The sequence below is a fragment of the Garra rufa genome, chromosome 20, assembly GCF_049309525.1.
Source record: "Garra rufa chromosome 20, GarRuf1.0, whole genome shotgun sequence".
Taxonomy (NCBI): domain Eukaryota; kingdom Metazoa; phylum Chordata; class Actinopteri; order Cypriniformes; family Cyprinidae; genus Garra; species Garra rufa.
This window is the reverse complement of record NC_133380.1, coordinates 6,477,500-6,501,555: the sequence shown is the minus strand read 5'-3', so window position 1 is coordinate 6,501,555 and position 24,056 is coordinate 6,477,500. Positions and strand designations below refer to the sequence as shown.

Genomic DNA, 24,056 nt, shown 5'->3' with positions numbered 1-24,056 from the left:
TTATTTTAAAAAGTAAAACTATTTAAAAATTTGACTTTTTGCTGTATTTTGGAACAAATAAATGCAGGCTTGGTGAGCAAAAAACCATTAAAAATCTTACTGTTCAAAAACTTTTGACTGGTAGTGTATATAAATATAAAAATCAGATTACTGTAGAGTAATACAGTAATAAAAGTATTAATACTAATATTAAAATAACAAATTAAGAAATTTATACAATTTATGAGACACTTTTCAATTTAAATACTAAGGGACAAGATGAAAATACTGCCTCTTAGGCAAAAAAAAAAAAAAAAAAAAAAAATTCTAATCTTCATTTTCTTTAATGCAAAATATAATAGTCTGGACATTTCAGTGTCAAATGCATGCTGACATCCGTAACATGAATCGTCGCAGGTTTACACTTTTTAAAGCGTACGTTTTAAATGCTATTCTGAATCATCAGAATTTTTCGCCATTTTCATATTCCATTTTTGGCACCATCTTGGAAAACATCTAAATGCGCTGATTTGTCTATAAAGTCAGATTTATAACAGTCCTCTTGAGAAGTCAACTTTAATGCTAAAGCTATTTTCAGTATGATTTCCCTACAAGCGAGGAAATGTTTTAATATGAATGATTGACATTATCAAAACACAAGATCCAACTTTGAGTTGCCCAAAAGAAGGGGATTTTTTTTTTGTCCCAGACAGCATAGAAAAATATGAGAGGAGGTACTGGACTTGGTCCAAGCTTAAAAACATACAACGTATGTCTTCTGATTTCCTAATGCATAATTCCTACAAGTCCCAAAACGTTTAGCTGCCAAGAGCAATGCCTTTATTGTCATAACAGACCAGAAACGTTTAAAGCCAAAACTGTGTGGCCTGAAAGTGCTGTGAAACCATCTTTGGATTTCCCGATTATTCCCTCTCAACTCAACAACGAGTCGGAGACGAGGAATGTGTGTAATAGAAACTTCCTAAAGCGCTGCTGCTGTGTTTTGAGCCTCTATCCACACAGTCTAATACATGTCGGAATGTTCTCAAGAACTAAAACAAACGAACAAACACACAAACAAAATAAATGGCAAACCACCGAGAACAGGCGATTTCGCTCGCTTATGCCAAGATTGGGAAAGACTGACCGAGCGAGCGAGAGCGGGACCAGGGTCTCAGATGAGGGAAATGCGAACGGGAACGCTGGGCGATTCGGTCCTTTGCGGCGAGTGTTGACTCACCAGATGTTCTACCACCGTGTGCTTAGACATGTGTTTCATAAGGTAGGTCTCCTGGAAAGAGACATTATATAACGTATTAGATGAGTTCATGAATCAAGGAGAAGAACAAAAAATTATTGTAAAACTGCATTCACATATGGATTAAAATCAGAAATGGACTTTTTTTTCTTTTGTTTTTATTTTTAGGGCATGTGAGAAAAGATCTGAATGTGGTACTACTATGGACTTTTTTTTTTGTTGAAATATAATTAAATATTTAAATAAATTACTTTAAATATTTAAAATAAAAACGTAATGTCAGCATGTAAGAAATGCCACATCAAACTTTGGTACTGGTTATTGGGTTTGGTTTTGGGTTATTATAGTTTACTGTTTACTAAAACTACTTTTTTAATTTTTGTTACTGAAAAAAAGTTACTGAAATAAAATATAAAAATCCCCACACTTATTTTGTTTCAGCTAGCTGGCCAGGCAACATTTATCATTGAAAACTGAAATAAAAAGAAAAGAAAAACTATATAGACATTAAAAAAAAAATAATTAAAACAGACAACAAAAAATTGTTTAAGGAAAAATATATATTTTTTAATTTAAACTATAATATTATTTCTGTAGTACAGTAACTAACACTTTAGAAATAAATGTATTTCAGTATAAATAATGTATAATGTATATTAGTTGTTCAGAAACGGTACAATAAGAAATAAATTTCTGCAGTACAGAAACTCAACAGAAACTATATAGAAACTATAACTATGTATATGTCTATATGAAGTATTAAAACTTTTGAAATAAAAAAATTATAATAAAAAATGAAATAAAATAAATATAATCTAACTATATATATATATATATATATATATATATATATATTAAAACATTTTTATTCATTTATTTTTTAAATGGTCTCACAGTGTGTCAAATTGTATATATATTTTTTTCTTTTCCCATTGGCTGTTTATTTGACCCCCTTTTTTAATTAAAAAGGAAAACTTTTTATTTAAAAATGATTTATTTTCTTTCTTTATATATTTATTTATTTGTTAACTGAAATAAAACATATAAAAAAATCATATCATTTTAATTTAGTTTAATTTGATGTACTAAATTAAAATAGAACTGAAAAAAAAAACTAAAAAAACTTAATGGCCATTAAAAAACAAAACCTAATAAAAATAATAAAAACAGTCAACAGGATTTTAACAAAAATGAAAATGAAAAATATTTTTGTTATGTAAACATACCCTGAGTTTTTGCAAGTCTATAAATTCTGCATGCATATTAATTATAAAAGAATCAGCACAACGAAGAAAATAGATGTTTTGGATTTTATAGAATACTGCATGGCACATCATCTCCATAAAAATGGTTCTTGGTCTGAAGGTTTGAGAACAGCTACCACATCCCACTCCACTAAACACAAGATGATGGAGGAATCAGTGTGATGAATGCTGTAGTACTCACTGAGGTGTAGGCTCGACCACACATGCTGCAGCAAAAAGCCTTGGCGTTTTTGATTGCGTGAGCCGAAAGGTGGATTTGGAGGGAGGCCGAGTCAGAGTAAGCACGGTAACAGTTGGAGCACTTGTAAGGCTTGTCTTTATTATGTGATCTCTGGTGAGACTGCAACACAAAGCTCTCATTACACACAAAAACAGATGACAGCAGGGACTGATTCAACACTGACACAAGCACAGCTGACAGAGAGAAATCTGGATTGAAAAATCTAGTTATGCCAAAACTATAGGGCTGTCGCAATTTGTCGTTTTAAAAGTTTTGTGCAATAAAAATGATTTCTTGCTTTTGATTCTTTATTTGAACTAATTATTATTAACTCATTGCTATTATATATGTGACCCTGGACCACAAAACCAGTCATAAGGTAAAATTTGACAAAACTGAGATATATACATCATATGAAAGCTCAATACATAAGCTTTCTATTGATATATGGTTTGTTAGGATAGGACAATATTTGGCCGAGATACAACTATTTAAAAATCTGGAATCTAAGGGTGCAAAAAAATCAAAATACTGAGAAAATCACCTTTAAAGTTGTCCAAATTAAGTTCTTAACAAAGCATATTACTAATTAAAAATTACATTTTGATAGGTTTACAGTAGGAATTTTACAAAAAATCTTCATGGAACATGATCTTTACTTAATTTCCTAATGATTTTTGGCATAAAAGAAAAATCAATAATTTTGACCCATACAATGTATTTTTGGCTATTGCTACAAATATACCCCAGCGACTTAAGACTGGTTTTGTGGTCCAGGGTCACATGTATATTAAGTCATTTTAACCCCTTAACTGTCACTGCCATTTTTAAACATAGACGTGAAAATGAACAATTCAAACTTACATTTTTATAATTCATGAACGAAAACATTTTGTAATATGATTTTGATGTACATTTTCCATGTTAACGCAATGTCTGATTTTAAAATGGCTTTCAGAGGATGAATTTTGAGATTTTAAGTTGTCAACTGATATATCATTTCCTCAAGTGTGATAGGGAAAAAGGCAATGAGAAAGTCTGTTTGTGACAAAGGTCAGAACTCCTGTTATGAAGTAGATTTTTGAGGTGCACTCTTGTCATAAATTTATCTATTATTTTTCGTACATAATTTGTAACACCAGAATAATTCAATATATCTATTTAGGAGCCTTAGACCTTCCCAACGATATATGTGACCCTGGACCACAAAACCAGTCATAAGGTTAAATTTGACAAAACTGAGTTATATACATCATATGAAAGCTCAATAAATAATGATGTATGGTTTGTTAGGATAGGACAGTATTTGGCTGAGATACATCTATTTGAAAATCTGGAATCTGAGGGTGCAAAAAAATCTAAATACTGAGAAAATCACCTTTAAATTTGTCCAAATTAAGTTCTTAACAATGCATATTACTAATCAAAAATTACATTTTGATAGGTGTACAGTAGGAATTTTACAAAAAATCTTAATGTAACATGATCTTTACTTAATTTCCTAATGATTTTTGACATAAAAGAAAAATCAATAATTTTGACCCATGCAATGTATTTTTGGCTATTGCTACAAATATACCCAGCGACTTAAGACTGGTTTTGTGGTCCAGGGTCACATATAGTTTGTTATTTGTAAAATGGTGAAGTAAACTTGGGCATCCCACAGAGCGGATGGTGACAGTTAAGGGGTTTTAAAGACTATTGTTTACTTACATCAATTTATATTACCACACAAAAAATTATTACACTTATAGGGCCCTATGAAATTCATTTTTATTCATTATTTTTACATTATCAAAAAGTCTGTCTAATTAATTGAGTTTTACAGTTTATTTTTACCTAATTCTTTTCCATTACTTTTCTGGATTCCATTTTAATGGTTTCATTAAACTGTATTAATCAAAAGCATCTCCAATTAATTGATTTTGTTAAAAATAAAATGTTCTTAAGTTGTTGATTTTTTTGTGGGAAATTAGTCATTTAGAATAATCGATTAATTAGTCGATGGATACAAAGAGTCGTTAGCGGCAGCCCTACAAAACTATGAAAACACAAAATACTATTTAATGAAGTATGTGAACTATTGCAAAGAAATACATAATTGGGTCTTACTTGCAGATTGGAGAGCTGCGTAAAAGCCTTTTCACAGCCTGGTTGGAGACATTTATATGGCCGATCGCCTGTGTGGATTCTGTGTGCAAACAAGGCAAGCAAAATGTGATGACAATATCAAAACCTGAAGTTCATGAACTGCGGCTGAAGAGTTACCTGGTGTGCTGCTGTAAGTGTGAGAGCTGGCGGAAGGTTTTCTCGCAGTAGGAGCAGTGATACGGCTTCACTCCCAGGTGAATGCGCAGGTGTTGGGCCAGGTAGGATGCGTTAGCGAAAGACTTGGTGCAGTGAGGGCACTTGTGTGGCTTTGCTTCGGTGTGGGACTTGGAGTGGATCTGCATGTCCGACTTGGAGAAGAACGTCAGCGGACACACTTTACATCTGCAAGATAAATGCAAATAATCTTTATTATTTTTTTTCGAAAACACAGGGTTTGGAGCATTGGTTATGTGGGCCAGTAAAATCCGAAATTGTATGAAAGCAATTAAAGTGACATAAACTGCAGTTTGGAGCCAAAAAAAAAAAAAAATGAAAACACACCTGTAGGGGAAGGGAATTCGATTTGTGTTTGGATTAAGAGATCAAACCAAGATGAGACACATTGAAACCAATGACATTTGATATTGCCATATTTACATTAATCAAAATACATGGAAATTTGCACATGACTTTTATTTTCTAGATCTTTTTTTTTTTTTTTTTACAATGAAGCAGCAATATTCCCCATTTTGTTTAATAATAATAATAATAAATTAATATTACATTATTACTAAATCAAAATATCAGAAAACATATCAAATTGATGCATAATCACAACATTTTAGGCCAAATTTTCCCAAAATAAATATCAAATTGCAATTTGTAACAGAAAAAGCAAAATGTATTATTAGCAAAATATTTACATTTAGGACTGTCTGATTAATCAAAATAAAACAGAAATTGTAATTAAGCTGTTCTTTTATGGCTGTTCTTGGTTTTTATTTTACAACGAAATATTACATCAGCAATATTCCACATTTTGTTGAATATTTTATTTTGTAATAATATCAACAACAACAATAACAAATTACTATTATTAATAAATAAAAATAGCCAATTGATGTACAATAACAACATTTTTGGCCAAATTGTTTCCTAAATAAATGAATAAATATTTAATTTCAATTGCACTTTTTAACAGAAAAAATAGCATATTATTAGAAAAATAATAATATTTGGAGCTGTAAGAATAATCAAAATAAAATGGAAAGTGCAATATGGCTTTTCTAGATTTTTATTTAACATTGAAATATTACATCAGCAATACTCAGCATTTTGTTTCATATTTATAATAATAATAATAATAATAATAATAATAATAAGAAGAAGATTATTATTATTATTACTAAATAAAAAAAATCAACTTCATGTTTAATCATGTCAATAACATTTTTGGCCAAAAAAATAGCAAAATATTAATATAAAAATATTTACATTTAGGGCTATATGATTAATAAAAAAATAAATAAAAGATATTTTTTTATGGCTTTTGTTGATTTTTATTTTAAACTGGAATATTACATCAGCAATAATAAAAAATAATTATTTTTAAAATAATATTCATAAAAATTCGAATAAATAATTTGTACTATTATTACTAAATAAAAATATCAGAAAAATATCAAATTGATGTATAATCGCAACATTTTTGGCTAAATTGTTCCCAAAATAAATAAATTAATTAATTAATTTATTTAATTGCAATTTTAACAGAAACACAGCAAAAAATATTAATTATTTAAAAAAAAAAAATTATATATATATAAGATTAAAATTAAAATTGATTTTCCTGATTTTTATTTTACACTAAAATATTACATCAGCAATATTATAAATTCTGTTTAATATTATCACTAATAATAATAATAATAATAATAATAATAATAATAATAATAATAATAATAATAGTAATAAATTATTTAAAACTACTTTTATTACAAAATAAAGATATCAAAATACCAAATTAGCAAATTGATGTATAAATCACATTTTTGGCCAATTTGTGCAAAAACAAATAAATAATAATAAATAATAATTCAATTGCACTTTTTAACAGAAATATAGCAATTCCATTTTTTCCAAATCATGCAGCCCTATTTAGATTTATGCATTTGGCAGACATGTTCAAAACTGACTTGAGTCGCATGCAAATTATAGAATTTATCAGTTAATGCATTCCCTGGGAATCAAACCCATGACTTTGGTGTTGCAAGCAGCATGCTCTACTGTTTGAGGCAAGTCTTGACACACCATATTTATATGCAAAAGAAATGCATGCAGTAAACATACTGAAACATGACAGCTAATCTATCTAAATGTTTATATTGAGTAATAGTAATAATAATAAAGTTGTACCTGTAGGTTTTGCCCTCTTTGGCAGTGATGCTGACAGTTGATTGGTCGGCTCCAGAGGCCAGGATTGGGTAGGGAACGACTAAGAGCGGCCCAGAGGGGTTTTCAGCTTTGATCTTTTTGCGACCTCGTCCTATGCTCTTGGGAGGAGGACCCAGCAGTCCTGCCAGTCCTCCGCTGTTTTTGATAACGTCCATCCCCGGCCCGCAGGACAGTCCTGAGATGAGGTTTGGGGAAGGAATGCCACCATGACGCGTCTGACTGCTGGTGGTCGGAGTGGTCGGGGTGGTCGGCGTCCCGCTTTCTGTCGTGTTGTGGTTGGCAGTACGAGAAGACGTCAGTGACAGTCCTGAAAATAAAGCTCACTTTAAAGAACAGCTCACCCAAAAATGAAAAAATACTCACCCTCAGAGCATCCAAGATGTAGATGAGTTTATTTCTTCATGGGAACAAATTTGGAGAACGTAGCATGTTCACCAATGGATCTTTTGCGGTCAATGGGTGCCGTCAGAATGAGAGTCCAAACAGCTGATAAAAACATCCCAATAATCCACACCACTTCAGTCCATCAATTAACATCTTGTGAAGTGAGAAACAAACACATTACTAAGACATTTGACCTTTTTGAACATCACTTCTGGCCAAAATAAGAGTCCATAATCCATAATATGCACAGATAAAACATTAGTGTGGATTATTGTGATGTTTTTATCAGCTGTTTGGACACTCATTCTGACGGCACCCATTCACTGCAAAGGATCCATTGGTAATCCACACTAATGTTTTATCTGTGCATATTATGGATTATGGACTCAAATTTGGGCCAGAAGTGATGGTTTAAAAAGGTAAAATGTCTTAGTATTTAGTATTAGTGTTCTCACAAACACGCAGCTTTTCGCTTCACAAGATGTTAACTGATGGACTGAAGTGGTGTGGAGCACTTGTGGATTTTTAATCAGCTGTTTGGACAGCTCATTCTGACGGCACCCATTCACTACAGAGGATCCATCGGTGAGCAAGTGATGCTACTTTTCTCCAAAATCTCCAAATCTGATGAAGAAACAAACTTATCTACATCTTGGATGGCCTGAGGGTGAGTAAATTCAGCATATTTTTATTTTCTATTAACGTATATCGCAGTTTAGGGGTGTGCGATATTAACAAAAAAAATAATAGCTCGATATTTCTGGGATTTTATCGATAACGATAATTAGACGATATTTTGCTGTGTGTGTTATTGTGCTTAAGGACGACCAAACTGTCTCCTAACGGTTTGGATATTCTTCATAGTCTGTGTGATCAGGTCACAGCAGTGATAGAAATTATTCTTTTCCAATGAGTCTAAATAGATTTTTACCTTTTATGGGCATTGGTACCTTTATAAAGCCATGTTTTTTAAAGTGTGCATCATATTTCCTGTCAAATACTTACTTTTAATCAGTCAATTAGAATGATAATGCATTTAGGCTCAAATTAAACCAGTATCAACAAAATTCATCTTTGCAGATGTTGCATATGAAGTGGCATTTAGATGTATTTATACATGTTAATGCAGCTTTATTTTAAATTATTTGAAAAATGAAAAGATACTTTGAACAACCGTTAATAAGCGAGTCATTGCGATTGAACCGAATCAATTAAATGTTTGATTCATTCAGGAACGAAACGCTGTCATGTGGTTCAGAGACACAAAACGGTTCTGTGGCTGTGTTTGGAATGATTTTTGTTGGCAAAATTGAGCAAAAACAGAAAATATGCTGCCTTTTAGTCTTTTAAAATGAACTTCTTGTTTATTAAAATGTTGTATATTCAATATCACATTTGTAGTCATGCTGATTATTGAAGGAAAAAACAGCACTCTATGTGTGATATTAACTATATGAAATGATATAAATATATACATTTTCAGCCCCCATATCTTGAATTATGTGATCATTCTAAATGCATTTTAATAGACTGAATCTTGTAGTGAAGGAACGCACTCTAAATGCACACTTACTAGACTTCATCACATAATGTAACATTATTCGTGCACTGTAGGTGTGTTTTGTTTGTTTTGTGCCATATACTCGATAATGCCAAATTGCACATCGTTAAAACAACAATTACGATTTATCGCACACCACTATCGCAGCTCAAACATATTTGCATAAAACAATTTGCTTTCACATACCTGACAGATGATTCGCTCTGGACGGCTGGTCTATGATTTGCCGCAAATGCCAGTCTTCCCACAATCCTCTTGCTTTGATAGCGGTTTTATCGTCCAGATTCAAGTTTACGTCACCCAGAATACGACCTGCCAACATTATGTGCACAATTAGTATTAAAGGATTAGTTCCAAGATGTTCATGTCTTTGTTTCTTCAGTCGTAACAAATTTTTCTTTTGAGGAAATCATTTCAGGATGCTTCTCCATATAGTGGACTTCTATGGTGCCTTCAAGTTTGAACTTCCTAAATGCAGCTTCAAAGAGCTCTAAACGATCCCAGCCGAGGAAGAAGGGTCTTATCTAGTGAAACGATCGGTTATTTCCTAAAAGAAATTGACAATTTATATACTTTTTAACCTCAAATGCTCATCTTGTCTAGCTCTGTCAACTCTGTGTATTCCGGTTTAAGACAGTTAGGGTATGCTGAAAAACTCCCGTCTTATTTTCTCCTCCAACTTCAAAATCATCCTACATTGGCATTTTACCTTTTTTTTTAAAGGGCGTGTGACCTTCTTTGCACGTTCACTTTGTAAACACTAGGTTGATACTTTTACAGCGAGGTAGGAGGATTTTGAAATTGGAAGAGAAAATAAGATGGGAGTTTTTTGACATACCCTAACTGTATTGACACAGAGTACGCATGCACATAGCAGAGCTAGACAAGACGAGCATTTGAGGTTAAAAAGTATATAAATTGTCCATTTGTTTAGAAAATGACCAATCGTTTTGCTAAATAAGACCCTTCTTTCTTGGCTGGGATTGTTTAGAGCCCTTTGAAGCCCTTGAAGATGTTCATGTCTTTCTACTAAACATTTCAGGATTACTCTCCATATAGTGGACTTCTATGGTGCCTGCGGGTTTGAACTTCCAAAATGCAGTTTCAACACAGCTTCAAAGGTCTCTAAACAATCCCAGCTGAGGAAGAAGGGTCTTATTTAGCAAAACGATTGGTCATTTTCTAAACAAATGGACAATTTATATACTTTTTAACCTCAAATGCTCGTCCTGTCTAGCTCTGCGATGTGCATGCGTACTCTGTGTCGGTACAGTTAGGGTATGTCAAAAAACTCGCATTTTATTTTCTCCTCCAATTTCAAAATCATCCTACATCGCTGTAGAAGTATCAACCTAGTGTTTACAAAGTGAACGTGCAAAGAAAGTCACATGCCCTTTACAAAAAAAAAAGGTAAAACAGCAATGTAGGATGATTTTGAAGTTGGAGGAGAAAATGAGATGGTAGTTTTTAGACATACCCTAACTGTCTTGAATCGGAATACACAGAGTTCAGGCAGAGCTAGACAAGATGAGCATTTGAGTGAAAAAAAATATACAAATTGTAATTCTTTTCAGAAAAATAACTAATCGTTTCACTAGATAAGACCCTTCTTCCTCGGCTGGGATCGTTTAGAGCCCTTTGAAGCTGCATTTAAACTGCATTTTGGAAGTTCAAACTCTTGGGCACCATAGAAGTCCACTATATGGAGAAGCATCCTTCCTTACGACTGAAGAAAGAAAGACATGAACATCTTGGATGACAAGGGGTGAGTAAATTATCTGTACATTTTAGTTCTGAAAGTCAAGTGAGCAGATATGTGCTGTGTGGTGTAGAAGGTACCTGCGACGGTGCTGGAGGCGGGTCGTGCGTGTAGGGCGATGTCGGGCTGGGTGGTGCTGTGAACGTGGAGTCCCGGCATCTGCTGCAATTTGGGCGTCGATAAGTTGTGCTGCCCGCCTTCTGTGACAGTGGATGGCACCAGCAAGGGCTGCTGGGAAGGGACAGAAGTGGGCGGCAGGTGTGGAGGTCTGATTTTCTCCGCCATGAGCTGTTCTTTGATCTTGTTGATCAGCACAAGGTTATCCAACTGGGGGGGGATAAAGGGGAAAAGTGAGATTAGAACAAGCAGATGGTATAAATCCTACTGGTTCTGAACTACTGACATGAGGAGAGGAACATGCGTTTAATCCTGTAAAGCCTGACATACGAAACAAGTCAGAAAAATTGGGTTTGTGAAATGGAAACTTTCAGATGAAATATTATATTAGATACATTAGGCTTTACTAGTGTAATACAGTAATAATATTGAGCTCAAAGGCTCAAAATATGCAATTTGGTGCAAATGCTGATATTTATATGACCAAAAAAAAAAAAAAAGATTAAGTTGTGATTGCTTATAATGTAAATCAATGAGATATTTTAATAGTATAACATACTACTTACATAAAATGAATATAAATATCAGTTATCACTGTACTTTATTAGTTTTAAAGTAGGATTTTTAATTTTTTAAAGAAACCTCTCCTGCTCCGGACAGATTGCATTATTTTATGTATAATCATTTTTAATGGGTTAATTAATTTTAAATCAATTTTTAAATGTTCTTTAAATTCTCTGTTTTTATTGTTGTGATTATTATTATTAATTTTTATATCATGATTTTAATTCCTCTTATTTACAGCACTTTGAATTACCATTGTGTGTGAAATGTGCTATATAAATAAACTTGCCTTGCTCACCAAGCCTGCATTTATTTAATCCAATGTACAGCAACAGTTAAATTTTGAAGTATTTTTAATATTTAAAATAACTGTTTATTATATGGATATATTGTAAAAGTTAATTAATCCCTGTGATTTCAAAACTGAACTTTTAGCATCTAATATTTTGCTGCTCAAAAAACATTTATTGTTATGTTGAAAACAGCCGAGTAGAATTTTTTCAGGTTTCTTTGATGAATGGGAAGTTCTTTATAATTTTGACAAATAACTTTATAAATTTCTTTATCATCACTTTTGATCAATTTAAAGCATCCTTGCTAAATAAAAGTATTCATTTCTATAATTTCTTTCACACCCAAAATAAATAAATAAATAAAATAAATAATAACAATAAAAATTCCTCAGAGAATCCTGACAAAAATGTACAAAGCTGTAATAAATGTTAATAATAATTTAAAAAAAATTATTGAACAGCAAATTAGCATATTAGAATGATTTCTGAAGGATCCTGTCACAGTGAAGGCTGGAGTAATGATGCTGAAAATGTAGCTTTTCGGTGCTCATCAGGGTTGCCAGGTTTTCACAAAAAAAAAAAAAAAGCTTTCCCAATTGCTACTCAAATCTAGCCCAATCTCATTTCAAGGTTGTTTGTTTTTGGTGGGGTTCCCCTCGTAAAATTCACATTGCAGGGGGCTAAATATCTTATTATTAGGGCCGCTTCAATTCGCGGACATGAAAAAAAAAAAAACTTGTAGCAACAGTGGATTTGGAAACACTCACAGAACGTGGGAGTATTAAACAGAGTTATTTTTGCTGCTTTATAGGCCTTGAACGATTAAATACACACACTTCTATGTGTTAAAATTCCCATCTTTGTAAGTATATTTGTAAACACAGTAATTTAGGTCTTAAGCGAAAGCAAACAGCTGAGAAAGAAAATACACATGTAACAGTATATTGGATCTAGGTAGCTCTTAAAGTGACAGCAGTCTAACAACAAAATTGGGAGTTTATATCTTGCAATTCTGACTTTTTTCTCAGAACTGCATGACACAAACTCACAACTCTGACTTTTTTCACAGAATTATAGTCTGAATTATAGCAATTCTGAGAAATAAAGTCAACAAGAAATAATTCTTTGACTTCTGACTTTTTTTCTCAGAATTATGTGACATCAACTCAGTTGCAATAAATAAACTCAACCGCAAGCAATTGTGAGTTTATTCCTTTTTCCTCAGAATTGAGAGATATAAACTCGCAATTGAGAGTTATAAAGTTTAATTTTGAGAAAAAAAAAAAAAAAAATGATATCTTACAATTCGGACTTAACTCGCAATTGCATGTTATAAAGAACGAATTGTCTATGTCAGGTAAATTCTGAAAAAAAAAAGACTTTAGAAATCACAATTGTAAGTTTATATCATGCAATTTTGTGAAAAAAAGTCAGAATTATGAGTTTGTATTACACAATTTTGAGGGAAAAAAAAGTTAGAATTGTAAGACAAAAAAAGTTGCAATTAATTTTTTGTCCCATTGCTTGTAATTAGTTTTTTTGTTAGTTTTAGTTTGTAATATTGACAAGAATTATGAAATTTCTATGGTATCTAAAATGCTGATATCATAAAGACCTTATTTAAAGCAAAAATAACTATACTGTGATATATATATCGTGACCATGAAATAAAATGACTCATATCACAATATAAGATTTTGGTCATATCACCCACCCCTACTTGAGAGATGAACAAACAAACATTCCTCAAATGCTTGGTGATCAGATTTGATACATTTTAACATGATTTTTCTGAAAAATTATATATGGATAATCAAGTAAACGTAAGTTGCTTCAGTGCTCATCTTAAAATATTACTAACAATATAAAAGTTATTCTTATGCTTACTCTATAAAAATCAGACCAGACCAGTGAACCACAAGCTAATTATAAGTATTAACTACCAATCGGATGACAGAAAGCATGTAGTAGATTGTGAAATTTGATACAGTAGGCTTTCTAGGGTTAAAGTTTTAATGGTCCCGAGAAAGATAAGACGTGTTTAAACTCTAAACTTTAGCTTGTTGGTGCTCTTATCTGCTACTTAAGACAACTAGTAAACAATAAAGATTTAATTGTCCAGACAAAGATTAAGCCTAGTGCTAAACTAAAGTAAATCATTGATTCAGTTACTTTTTAGATAAAACACAAGGATTAATGAAATCTGTTTAATGATGCATGTTCGTTTTTCTTACCTGACCAGGAATAGATGGTGGAGGAGGCCAGAAGTATGGATTATTAAATCGAGGTTCCGCCATTCTGAAACACACACACAGAGTCATGCTTGATTAACGATGCTTTAGTTTTACATCATTCACCGTTAAGTGACTTTTATGTGACCAATCCCAAGCCGAGAACAAATTAAATGGATTTCGGGACTGCATATTTAATTTGAATCACTTATCGCTGAGAGATTCAAAGATAAAGGCAATAATGATTGATAATGACTAAAAGTTTTTTGGGGGAAAATTATGCAGCAGGATCTTAAGGTTGCAATGCTTGACTAGGGCCAAAACGCACCACATGAAGGTAACAGCCTTTAAAAAAAAAAAAAAATCACACTATGGCTGTTGGGCGTTTCACAAAAATGCACAATTTCTCACTAATGTGTAAAAATACATTGCATAGATTAAGTCTGACCTCCCATGATTATTTATTGATTAGCAATGCAGATCTGGTTAAAAAACATGACATTCACAAACCCTTTTAATTTCCATAAAGTGACATATTTACATATTTAAGGGGAGATACTGCAAGCAAAAACAGATTTTGGGCTTTTTGGTGTTTCATAAAGTGTTCTTTCCAGACTAGTGGAAAGAAAACACCCAAAAGACACTGTTAAGTGTTTCCTTTATAGCACTTTATCTATTTGTGTCAAAAGATTTCAATTACAATACATATTTTTAAAGGCCGTTTTCTCAAAATGAGTTTTTTCTCTTACACTGAGCCATAAATCTCCACTTCAGTAGCACTTACACACACCAAAGTTTACATTTTTATTCCCATGTATATCCTGAAGGTTACAAAAAAAAAATAATAAAAATCATTTTCTGTCTGTTCTAAGTTTTCAAAATGAGATACCCAAAAGCCCCTCTGTAAAAACATTTGACTGTAATATGTCAAAAATTAAACAAGAATTTTGAAACCGACTTCAACCAGTGTTTAGATTTTTGTACTAGAAATGTATGCAAATTAGCACATATTTCATTATATAATGGCTCATTTGCATATTTAAACCTAACATTTTAGAAAACTAGAATTTTTTGCAATTATCAATGTAATCAATTAACTGGGTAAGTAAGGTAATAACTATTCTTTTTTTTTTACCCAATTCACCTGCAGTGTCTCGCCTTAAGAGTAAAACAAGATGTTCAAGAAAAATAAAAATAAAAACAAAACTAGCTAACCCAAAAATGACGAATAGCTCACCCAATAATGAAAATTTGCAAAAAAATTCACTCATAGGTGAGATGATTTCTTCAATAAATTTGGAGAAATGTAACATTACATCACTTGTTCACCAATAAATCCTCTGTAGTGAATGGGTGCCGTCAGAATGAGAGTCCAAACAGCTGATAAAAACATCATAATAATCCACAAGAAATCCACACCACTTGAATTTAAAAGATGTGTGTTTGCAAGAAATAAATCCATTATTAAGAACCATTGCTTACACCTTAAATATTAGTTTTCTATAATCTAACATATTGCATTCTCAAGTGTAAAACTCGTCTAGGAGAGATATATGCACAGATCAAGCACTGTTTCCAAGCCAAAACAGTCAAAAACCATCCAAAACAAATATGTGGGTTGATTTTGATGAAAGAGAACAACAGGTTATGCAGGTATTATGGAATCGTATTTTGGCCAGACGCAACAGTTTGAAGTTTAAAAACATCTTTGTGATGGGACTCGTTTCTTTCAAACATGCAGTTTTGGCTTTTCAAGATGTAAATTGATGGACTGGAGTGGTGTGGATTACTGTGATGTTTTTATCAGCTCTCATTCTGACGGCACCCATTCACTGCATAGGATCCATTGGTGAGCATGTGATATAATACATTTCTTAAAACCTGTTCCCATAAAGAAACAAACTCATCTACATCTTGGATGGCCTGAGGGTGAACGTGTTTTCATGAAATGTTTTTTTTTTGTGTCAACTTTAAGACAGTAGTTTTATTTGAACTAAGATACACTGGTGAATCATCAATAATATGACCAGGCAAGTGGATTTAGGATTAATTTTAACCTTAAAATGCGTAATTCTTTCTGAATCAAACACTAGGATCATGTACTGTCTCATGTACTGAATTAGAGTAAAGCTCGATCATAGTGATAGTGAATCACTGCCATTATTCAAAGGCTTTTAAGTCTTAATACTCGTACTGAATGCAGACTGTGCCTTTAAAAGCATCAGCACATTACTTAGTATTATTCGTGACACAGTGATATGAATATGATACAACACAGAACAAGCCTTTGGAGCAAACCCACAATGTTTGTTCACACACCCACAGCAGATTACTCAAAACTGCCAAACTCAACATGACGCTCGTTGGGAAAATCCAACAAATGGCATCTTCCTAAAGCAAGGCACTTTGAATATTGTTAGTTGCATTGCTTGCATCATGATGGCAAAATAAAAAAAGCATTCGCTGTGATGATACAAACCTTTTCAGATTATGTTGGTCTTATAATTAATATATGGAAGCCTGTTTTAGCCACTGAATAAAAAATAAAAAGGTTATTGCGACTTATCTCACAATGCTGACTTTTTTTTCTCAGTGTTGCATGATACGAACTCGCAATTCTGACTTTTTTACTAAGAAATAAAGTCAGAATTGTAAAATATAAACTCCCAGTTCTGAGAAATAAAGTTTATATCTCGCAATTCTGACTTTATAACTTGCTATTGTGCATTTATATCCCTCAGTTCTGAGAAGAAAGTCAGAATTGCAAGTTTATATGACACAATTCTGAGACAAAAAAAACTTCAATTGCAAAAAAAAAATAATTTTTGTGAGATAAAATTAAAAAAGGTAATTGCGACTTTTTATTTAGTGGCGGAAACGGGCTTCCATTAATCTTATAAGCAGAAACACAATTTAAAAACAATGCTATTTGAATGTTAAAACCTAAAAATGTCAAATGGATCTCAACATTTTGACTTTTTTTTTTCCCTCAGAGTTGCATGATACAAGCTCGCAATTCTGACTTTTTTTTCGGAGAAAAAAGAAAACAGAAACTATGAAAATAGAGAAAATATGAACTCCCAGTTGTGAGAAATAAAGTTTATATCTCGTTTATAATTCACAATTCTTACTTTATAACTCGCAATTGTGCATTTATTATTCTACAGTTCTGATAAAATGCAATTCTGACGAAAAATATCTGAATTGAGAGATGTAAACTCGCAATTGCAAGAAAAAAGTCATTTTTATGAGATAAAAATTAAAAAGTAAATTGTGACTTTTTATTTAGTGGCGGAAATGGGCTTCCATATAAATCTTAGAAGCAGAAAACCCGATTTAAAAACAATGCTATTTAAATGTTAAAACCTAAAAATGTCAAATGGATCTCAGTTGCATGACACAAACTTGCAATTCTGACTTTTTTTCAGAATTGCAAAATATAACCTCCCAATTCTGAGACAAAAAGTTTATATCTCATTTATAACTCGCAATTGTGCATTTATATACCACAGTCAGAATTGCGAGTTTATGATGCAATTATGAGAAAAAGTATCAGAATTGAGAGATGTAAACTCGCAATAGCAAGAAAAAAAAAAAAAGTAATTTTTGTGAGATTAAAATAAAAAACATAATTGCAACTTTTCATTTAGTGTCGGAAACGGTAATCCATATTAATTTTATAAGCAGAAAACCTGATTTAAAAACAATGCTATTTGAATGTTAAAACCTAAACATGTCAAATGGATCTCAAAATTTAGACTTTTTTTTCTCAGAGTTGCATGATACCAACTTGCAATTCTGACTTTTTTTTCTGAGAAATAAAGTCAGAATTGCAAAATATAAACTCCCAATTCTGAGAAAAAAGTTTATATCTCATTTATAACTCGCAATTGCGCATTTATATACCACAGTTCTGAAAAAAAAGTCAGAATTGCGAGTTTATGATGCAATTCTGAGAAACAGTATCAGAATTGAGAGATGCAAACTCGCAATTGCAAGAAAAAAAAGTAATTTTTGTGAGATTAAAATAAAAAAAATAATTGCAACTTTTCACTTAGTGTCGGAAACGGTAATCCATATTAATTTTATAAGCAGAAAACCCGATTTAAAAACAATGCTATTTGAATGTTAAAACCTAAAAATGTCAAATGGATCTCAAAATTTAGACTTTTTTTCCTCAGAGTTGCATGATACCAACTTGCAATTCTGACTTTTTTTCGGAGAAATAAAGTCAGAATTGCAAAATATAAACTCCCAATTCTGAGAAAAAAGTTTATATCTCATTTATAACTCGCAATTGTGCATTTATATACCACAGTTCTGAAAAAAAGTCAGAATTGCGAGTTTATAATGCAATTCTGAGAAAAAGTATCAGAACTGAGAGATGCTAACTCGCAATTGCAAGAAAAAAAAAGAAGTAATTTTTGTGAGATTAAAATAAAAAACATAATTGCAACTTTTCATTTAGTGTCGGAAACGGTAATCCATATTAATTTTATAAGCAGAAAACCCGATTTAAAAACAATGCTATTTGAATGTTAAAACCTAAAAATGTCAAATGGATCTCAGTTGCATGACACAAACTTGCAATTCTGACATTTTTTCAGAATTGCAAAATATAACCTCCCAATTCTGAGAAAAAAAGTTTATATCTCATTCATAACTCGCAATTGCGCATTTATATACCACAGTCAGAATTGCGAGTTTATGATGCAATTATGAGAAAAAGTATCAGAATTGAGAGATGCAAACTCGCAATTGCAAGAAAAAAAGAAGTAATTTTTGTGAGATTAAAATAAAAAACATAATTGCAACTTTTCATTTAGTGTCGGAAACAGGCATCCATATTAATTTTATAAGCAGAAAACCCGATTTAAAAACAATGCTATTTGAATGTTAAAACCTAAACATGTCAAATGGATCTCAAAATTTAGACTTTTTTTCCCCTCAGAGTTGCATGATACAAACCCACAATTCTGACTTTTTTTCTGAGAAATAAAGTCAGAATTGCAAAAAATAAACTCTTAATTCTGAGAAATAAAATTTATATCTTGCAGTTCTGACTTTATAACTCACAATTGTGCATTTATATCCCACAGATCTGAAAAAAGTCAGAATTAAGAATTAATATGACGCAATTCTGAGAAATAATACTGGTGGCGGAAACGGGCTTCCATTAATCTTATAAGCAGAAACCCAATTTAAAACCAATGCTATTTGAATGTTAAAACCTAAAAATGTCAAATCCATACTGTATGTAAATGTGTCTGATTCATATGGAAAAGTGAAAACTCTACCCCGCAGTTTTAGCAGGAAGTGAAACAGACACCCTTTCAGCATCATTAAGGAAATATTCAGCAGGGTCTGGGCTCATATATTTGGACATATCGCTTTTATTATTTTTGGCTCCGCTAAATGAATTTCTCTGCAAGGCCCCTTAGTCAAACACTCTCAAGACCCATGAGCACTGCCAAAACATTCATAGCACAGTGTCATAGACATAATGCAAGAAAACGATACGCCCAAAGTAATCACGCCGTATGGAAACATTTCTAAAGGTCCAGAGTTCCCAATGGACAAAAAAAACATGCAGGTAAAGATTAGACGGGCGGAAAGATGAACGTCATTGTCCTGTTTGTTCAATGCAACCACTTCAAAGAATCCAGTCCTGCTGCGTTCTGGTCATTTGAATAAAGCTGCAAAGTATAACAACTTCCCCTTTTTTAAATAATTTTTGTTGTGGTGGTGGTATTTTCAGTCAAGAATGACAGGCCTATAAAAAAAATTGCTTATAAATGTTTTGTGCTATATTATTTGAGTCAATCTTATCAATGCTTTGTGTTTCTTTTGAAACTGATTCATCGTAGGCCGCAATGCACCTTTAGTGTACACTGACAAAATATCTACAAAATGTTCTTTTTTTTACTCAAACACTGAGGTTGCATAGGTGCATAAGTATGATCAATCAGTTCCAAAAAGAAAGACAAAACCTGTGCTAATTTAAAAGAAAACATGTTGACAAAAAGATTAAATGGTGATTATACAGCATAACTTTTTTTATGAGATTTACAAACAATTTTAAAAAGGCAGGAAACACCAAGCTTTCAAATGCAAAATAGCTTTTTGAAAAAATAGTCAAAAGTTTACATACACCTTCAGAATCTGAAAAATGTTAATTATTTGACCAAATTAAGAGGTATCTTGCAAAATGCATGTTTTTTGTTTTGTTTATTTAGTACTGACCTGAATAAAATACTTCACATAAAAGATGCTTACAAATAGTTCACAAGAGAAAATAATAGTTACATTTATAAAAATGCTGTTTAAAAGTTTACATACACTTGATTTTTAAATACTGCGTTGTTACCTGAATAATCCACAGCTGGTTTTTTTTAAGTGGAGTCGTTCATGTGTCCCTTTTTTGTCCTGGACAGTTAAACTGCATGCTGTTGTTCAGAAAGATCCTTCAGGCTTTTCAGCATTTTTGTGTATTTGAACCCTTTCCAACAATGACTGTATGACTTTGAGATCCATCTTTTAAAACTGAGGACAACTGAGGGACTCACATGCAACTATTTTAGAGTTCAAACACTCACTGATGCTTCAGAAGGAAACACGATGCATTAAGAGCAGGGGGTGAAAACTTTTGGAATTTGAAGATCAGGGTAAATTTGAGTTATTTTGTCTTCTGGGAAACATGCAAATATCGTCTGTAGCTTCTGAAGGGCAGTAGCCTACTAAATAAAAACAATATGATATTTAGGCAAAATAAGAAAAATGTAGACGTCCTCATTCCGTTCAAAAGTTTTCACCCCCCAGCTCTTAATGCATTATGCTTCCTTCTGAAGCATCAGTGAGTGTTTGAACCTTCTGTAATAGTTGCATATGAGTATGTGCTACTTTGTCCTCAGTGTGATAAATATAGATCTCAAAATCATAGTCATTGTTGGAAAGGGTTCAAATACACAAAAATGCTGAAAAACCTAAAAACTTGTGAACAGTTTAACTGTTCAGGGCAAACAAGGGACTCGTGAACTATCATAAAAAAAGATGTGGATCAACGGCATGTAAACTTTTAAACAGGGCCATTTTTATAAATTCAACTATTATTTTCTCCTGTGGACTAGATGCAAACGCCTTATGTGAAATATCTTTTACAGGTCAGTGCTAAATAAAAAAATAACATGCATTTTGTATGATCTCTCTTATTTTGCAGATTCTACAACACTTTAAGCAACACTTTATGCTGAAGGTATTTTCATGGTGGTACTACAATGGTAAATGTCTCAAAATAAACACGTAAGTACTATTTAGGTGTACATTACAAATACAGATTCACGCAATAATAACCTAAAACCTGCATTTTAAAATTAAATCTACACATATTTCAACTAACATCCCGTTTCTTCACATTTAAAAGACGCTGAGGGGAAGTCTGTGAAAAACATGCTACCCAACTATTTTTAAAAGAATTTAACACGCTATTAAAGCCACCCAGCATCTTTTAACGACATGTAAATATCAAACAAGCATTTCGGTTTAGAACGACACGTCTCTGAGGCTTCGATACAAACTGAAATAAAACTTACTCAACTTTTTCTTTTATTCTATCGGCATCCTTGAAATCATTCTCAATTAAAGCACGTCGCCTTTGATCAAACATCAAATTAAAAAACAGTCGCAAAATAAGGCGAACGGACGCGTTTCGTGGCTTCTGAAAGTCCTGGTCCCCGGTGTCTGCCTCTCCCACATTCTCAGACAGTTTTATTAAAAATTTCAGACAAAAGGAAAACAAAAATGGCAGCCTGTCTTATTTTTATAAGGACAGGGCGCCATATTCTGCAGATCCCAAATTTTTGAGAGACAAAAAGAAAGCCAGTGAAATCAGATCAAAGGAGCGACGTGTAAAACGCCGCATTATTTGCATTAAGTGCGCGAATGATTGTTTACTTAGATCTGCAGGTTTGAATAGCCCGGCTGGAGGAGAAAAAAAAGAGAGAGAGGAAAAAAAAAACGAGAGACTTCCTACAACAATCATGCGATGCGAACAAATCACGCAGATGGAACGCAGACGCGCATCTTTCCAACCAAAATGTAACATTTGTATCATGACGCAATTATGCACAAGCGTGCCGATGCAACATTGTTGCAACACGCGTCTGCCTTTTGATTTTTTTTCTTTTATTTGAACTTTTTGCTCAGTCGAATGACTGCTAGCGCCGTTTCAGTGCATCGTGCAAACGTCAAAAAAAAAATTATGCAATCGTGAAAATGGAGAGAACGCGATAGACGTACCTTGCACACCTCGACGGCGGATTTATTAGATTTAATGAAAGGTTCTGATGTTCTTTCGGCTTTGCCTTCAGAGGGAGTTCAGACCTTCCGGGTCGCCTGCCGTTCACTTCTGGGTGCTGCAGGCACAGCGCTGTAACAGCGAAACCATATATGATCAAATACACATCAGTGCCTTCGACATTAAAATAATCGTTTAAAAACATGACTTATTAACATTCTGTGATGCTATAAACGTCCTATGAGGACGATATGTTTCTCCGAAGAGCAGAGACAGAGATATGACTCAGAATAGATCACACTCATAAAGACGTAGAATTTTTACATTGTTTTGTAGCAACACTGAAGAATTGCAGTGCATTTATTTATAAAAGTATGTCTGTTGGAATGTAGGTTGGATTTTTATATGAATAGACTAGATACTATGTGCAAACAAATACTACATTATATACTAGTAATCAAAACTTTAGACACATTTGCTAGTTATTATTTGCCACTTGCAACATCTAATAAAGTCATCAGAAGAATTAGTCTTTTTTGTCTACGTTACAGCTCTGACAGTATCTTAGGATGCATTTTAAAATGTATTTTACATGCATAATCAAAATACTATTTTTTTTTTATCATTTCTGCTATCTACAAAACAAATATCAATCATTTAAGCATAATACTTTAAATTAAATGAGTAATACAATGTTTACAATAATAAACAATGCCATAGACAAACTGTAAAGAGACAACAGTAAATGGCTATATATATATTTTTTTTTTTTAAATGTAAAAAATATTAAAAATTTGACAGCATATTCTATTTTGTTTAACTTGACTTTTTTTTTACAAAAAAGAAAAAAAAAGTAAAATTGAAAAAAAAAGAATGGCAAAAAATAACAAAATGTTAATAAAACTAATAAAAACTATATATGCATTCATTCCTGATCAGAATGATTATACTTAGAAAAAATTTAAACTTTTAAACTGAAAAAATAAATAAATAAATAAATAAATAAATAATAATAATAATAATAATAATAATAGTAATATAATAACATATATAACATCTTTGTGTGTATATATATATACATATTAAAACCCCCCAAAGTTACTTGAAATAAATAAACAAATATATATATATATATATATATATATATATATATATATATATATATATATATATATATAAATAACATTTAAATTAAAAACATGTTAAACAAATAGGAAAAAAATATTTTAAAAAATATTTCAGCCAGTTTTGAGGCAAAAAAAAAAATTATATATATATATATATATATATATATATATATATATATATATATATATATATATATTTTTTTTTTTTTAATCTTTCACATTTCTATTTTGTAAAAAAAAAAGAATTGCAAAAAATGCCAAAAAATGTTAACTAATAAAAACTATATATGCATTTATTCCTAATCAGAATGATTATACTTAAGCAAAAATAAAACCAAACCTTTTAAACTGAAAAAAGTAAAATAAATAAAATAATAAATAAATAAATAAATAAAAATAATAATAATATAACATATGACATCTTTGTGTGTGTAAAATATATATATATATATATATATAT

General features: G+C 31.8%; 1 protein-coding gene across 1 annotated transcript; it reads right to left on the bottom strand.

The window, feature by feature from the left end:
* Positions 1-264: 264 nt before the first annotated feature.
* On the bottom strand, positions 265-22,561 carry znf362a (zinc finger protein 362a). Its single transcript, XM_073825882.1, has 9 exons — positions 22,472-22,561; positions 14,180-14,243; positions 11,052-11,298; positions 9,399-9,524; positions 7,229-7,574; positions 4,991-5,215; positions 4,835-4,913; positions 2,684-2,842; positions 265-1,270 (listed from the first exon to the last, which is right to left on the bottom strand). Exons 2-9 carry the CDS (start codon positions 14,240-14,242, stop codon positions 1,154-1,156), a joined length of 1,362 nt encoding a protein of 453 aa, XP_073681983.1. The 5' UTR covers position 14,243; positions 22,472-22,561; the 3' UTR covers positions 265-1,153.
* Positions 22,562-24,056: the final 1,495 nt, after the last annotated feature.

What these genes read in the sequence shown, in the direction of transcription:
- znf362a (XM_073825882.1), bottom strand. Translation starts at nt 14,242, where the DNA reads ATGGCGGAACCTCGATTTAATAATCCATACTTCTGGCCTCCTCCACCA. An exon ending in CACTTACAGCAGCACACCAG is followed by an intron (nt 4,914 to 4,990) that starts GTAACTCTTCAG and finishes GTTTGCACACAG; the next exon opens with AATCCACACAGGCGATCGGC. An exon ending in CGCAGCTCTCCAATCTGCAA is followed by an intron (nt 2,843 to 4,834) that starts GTAAGACCCAAT and finishes TTTGTGTTGCAG; the next exon opens with TCTCACCAGAGATCACATAA.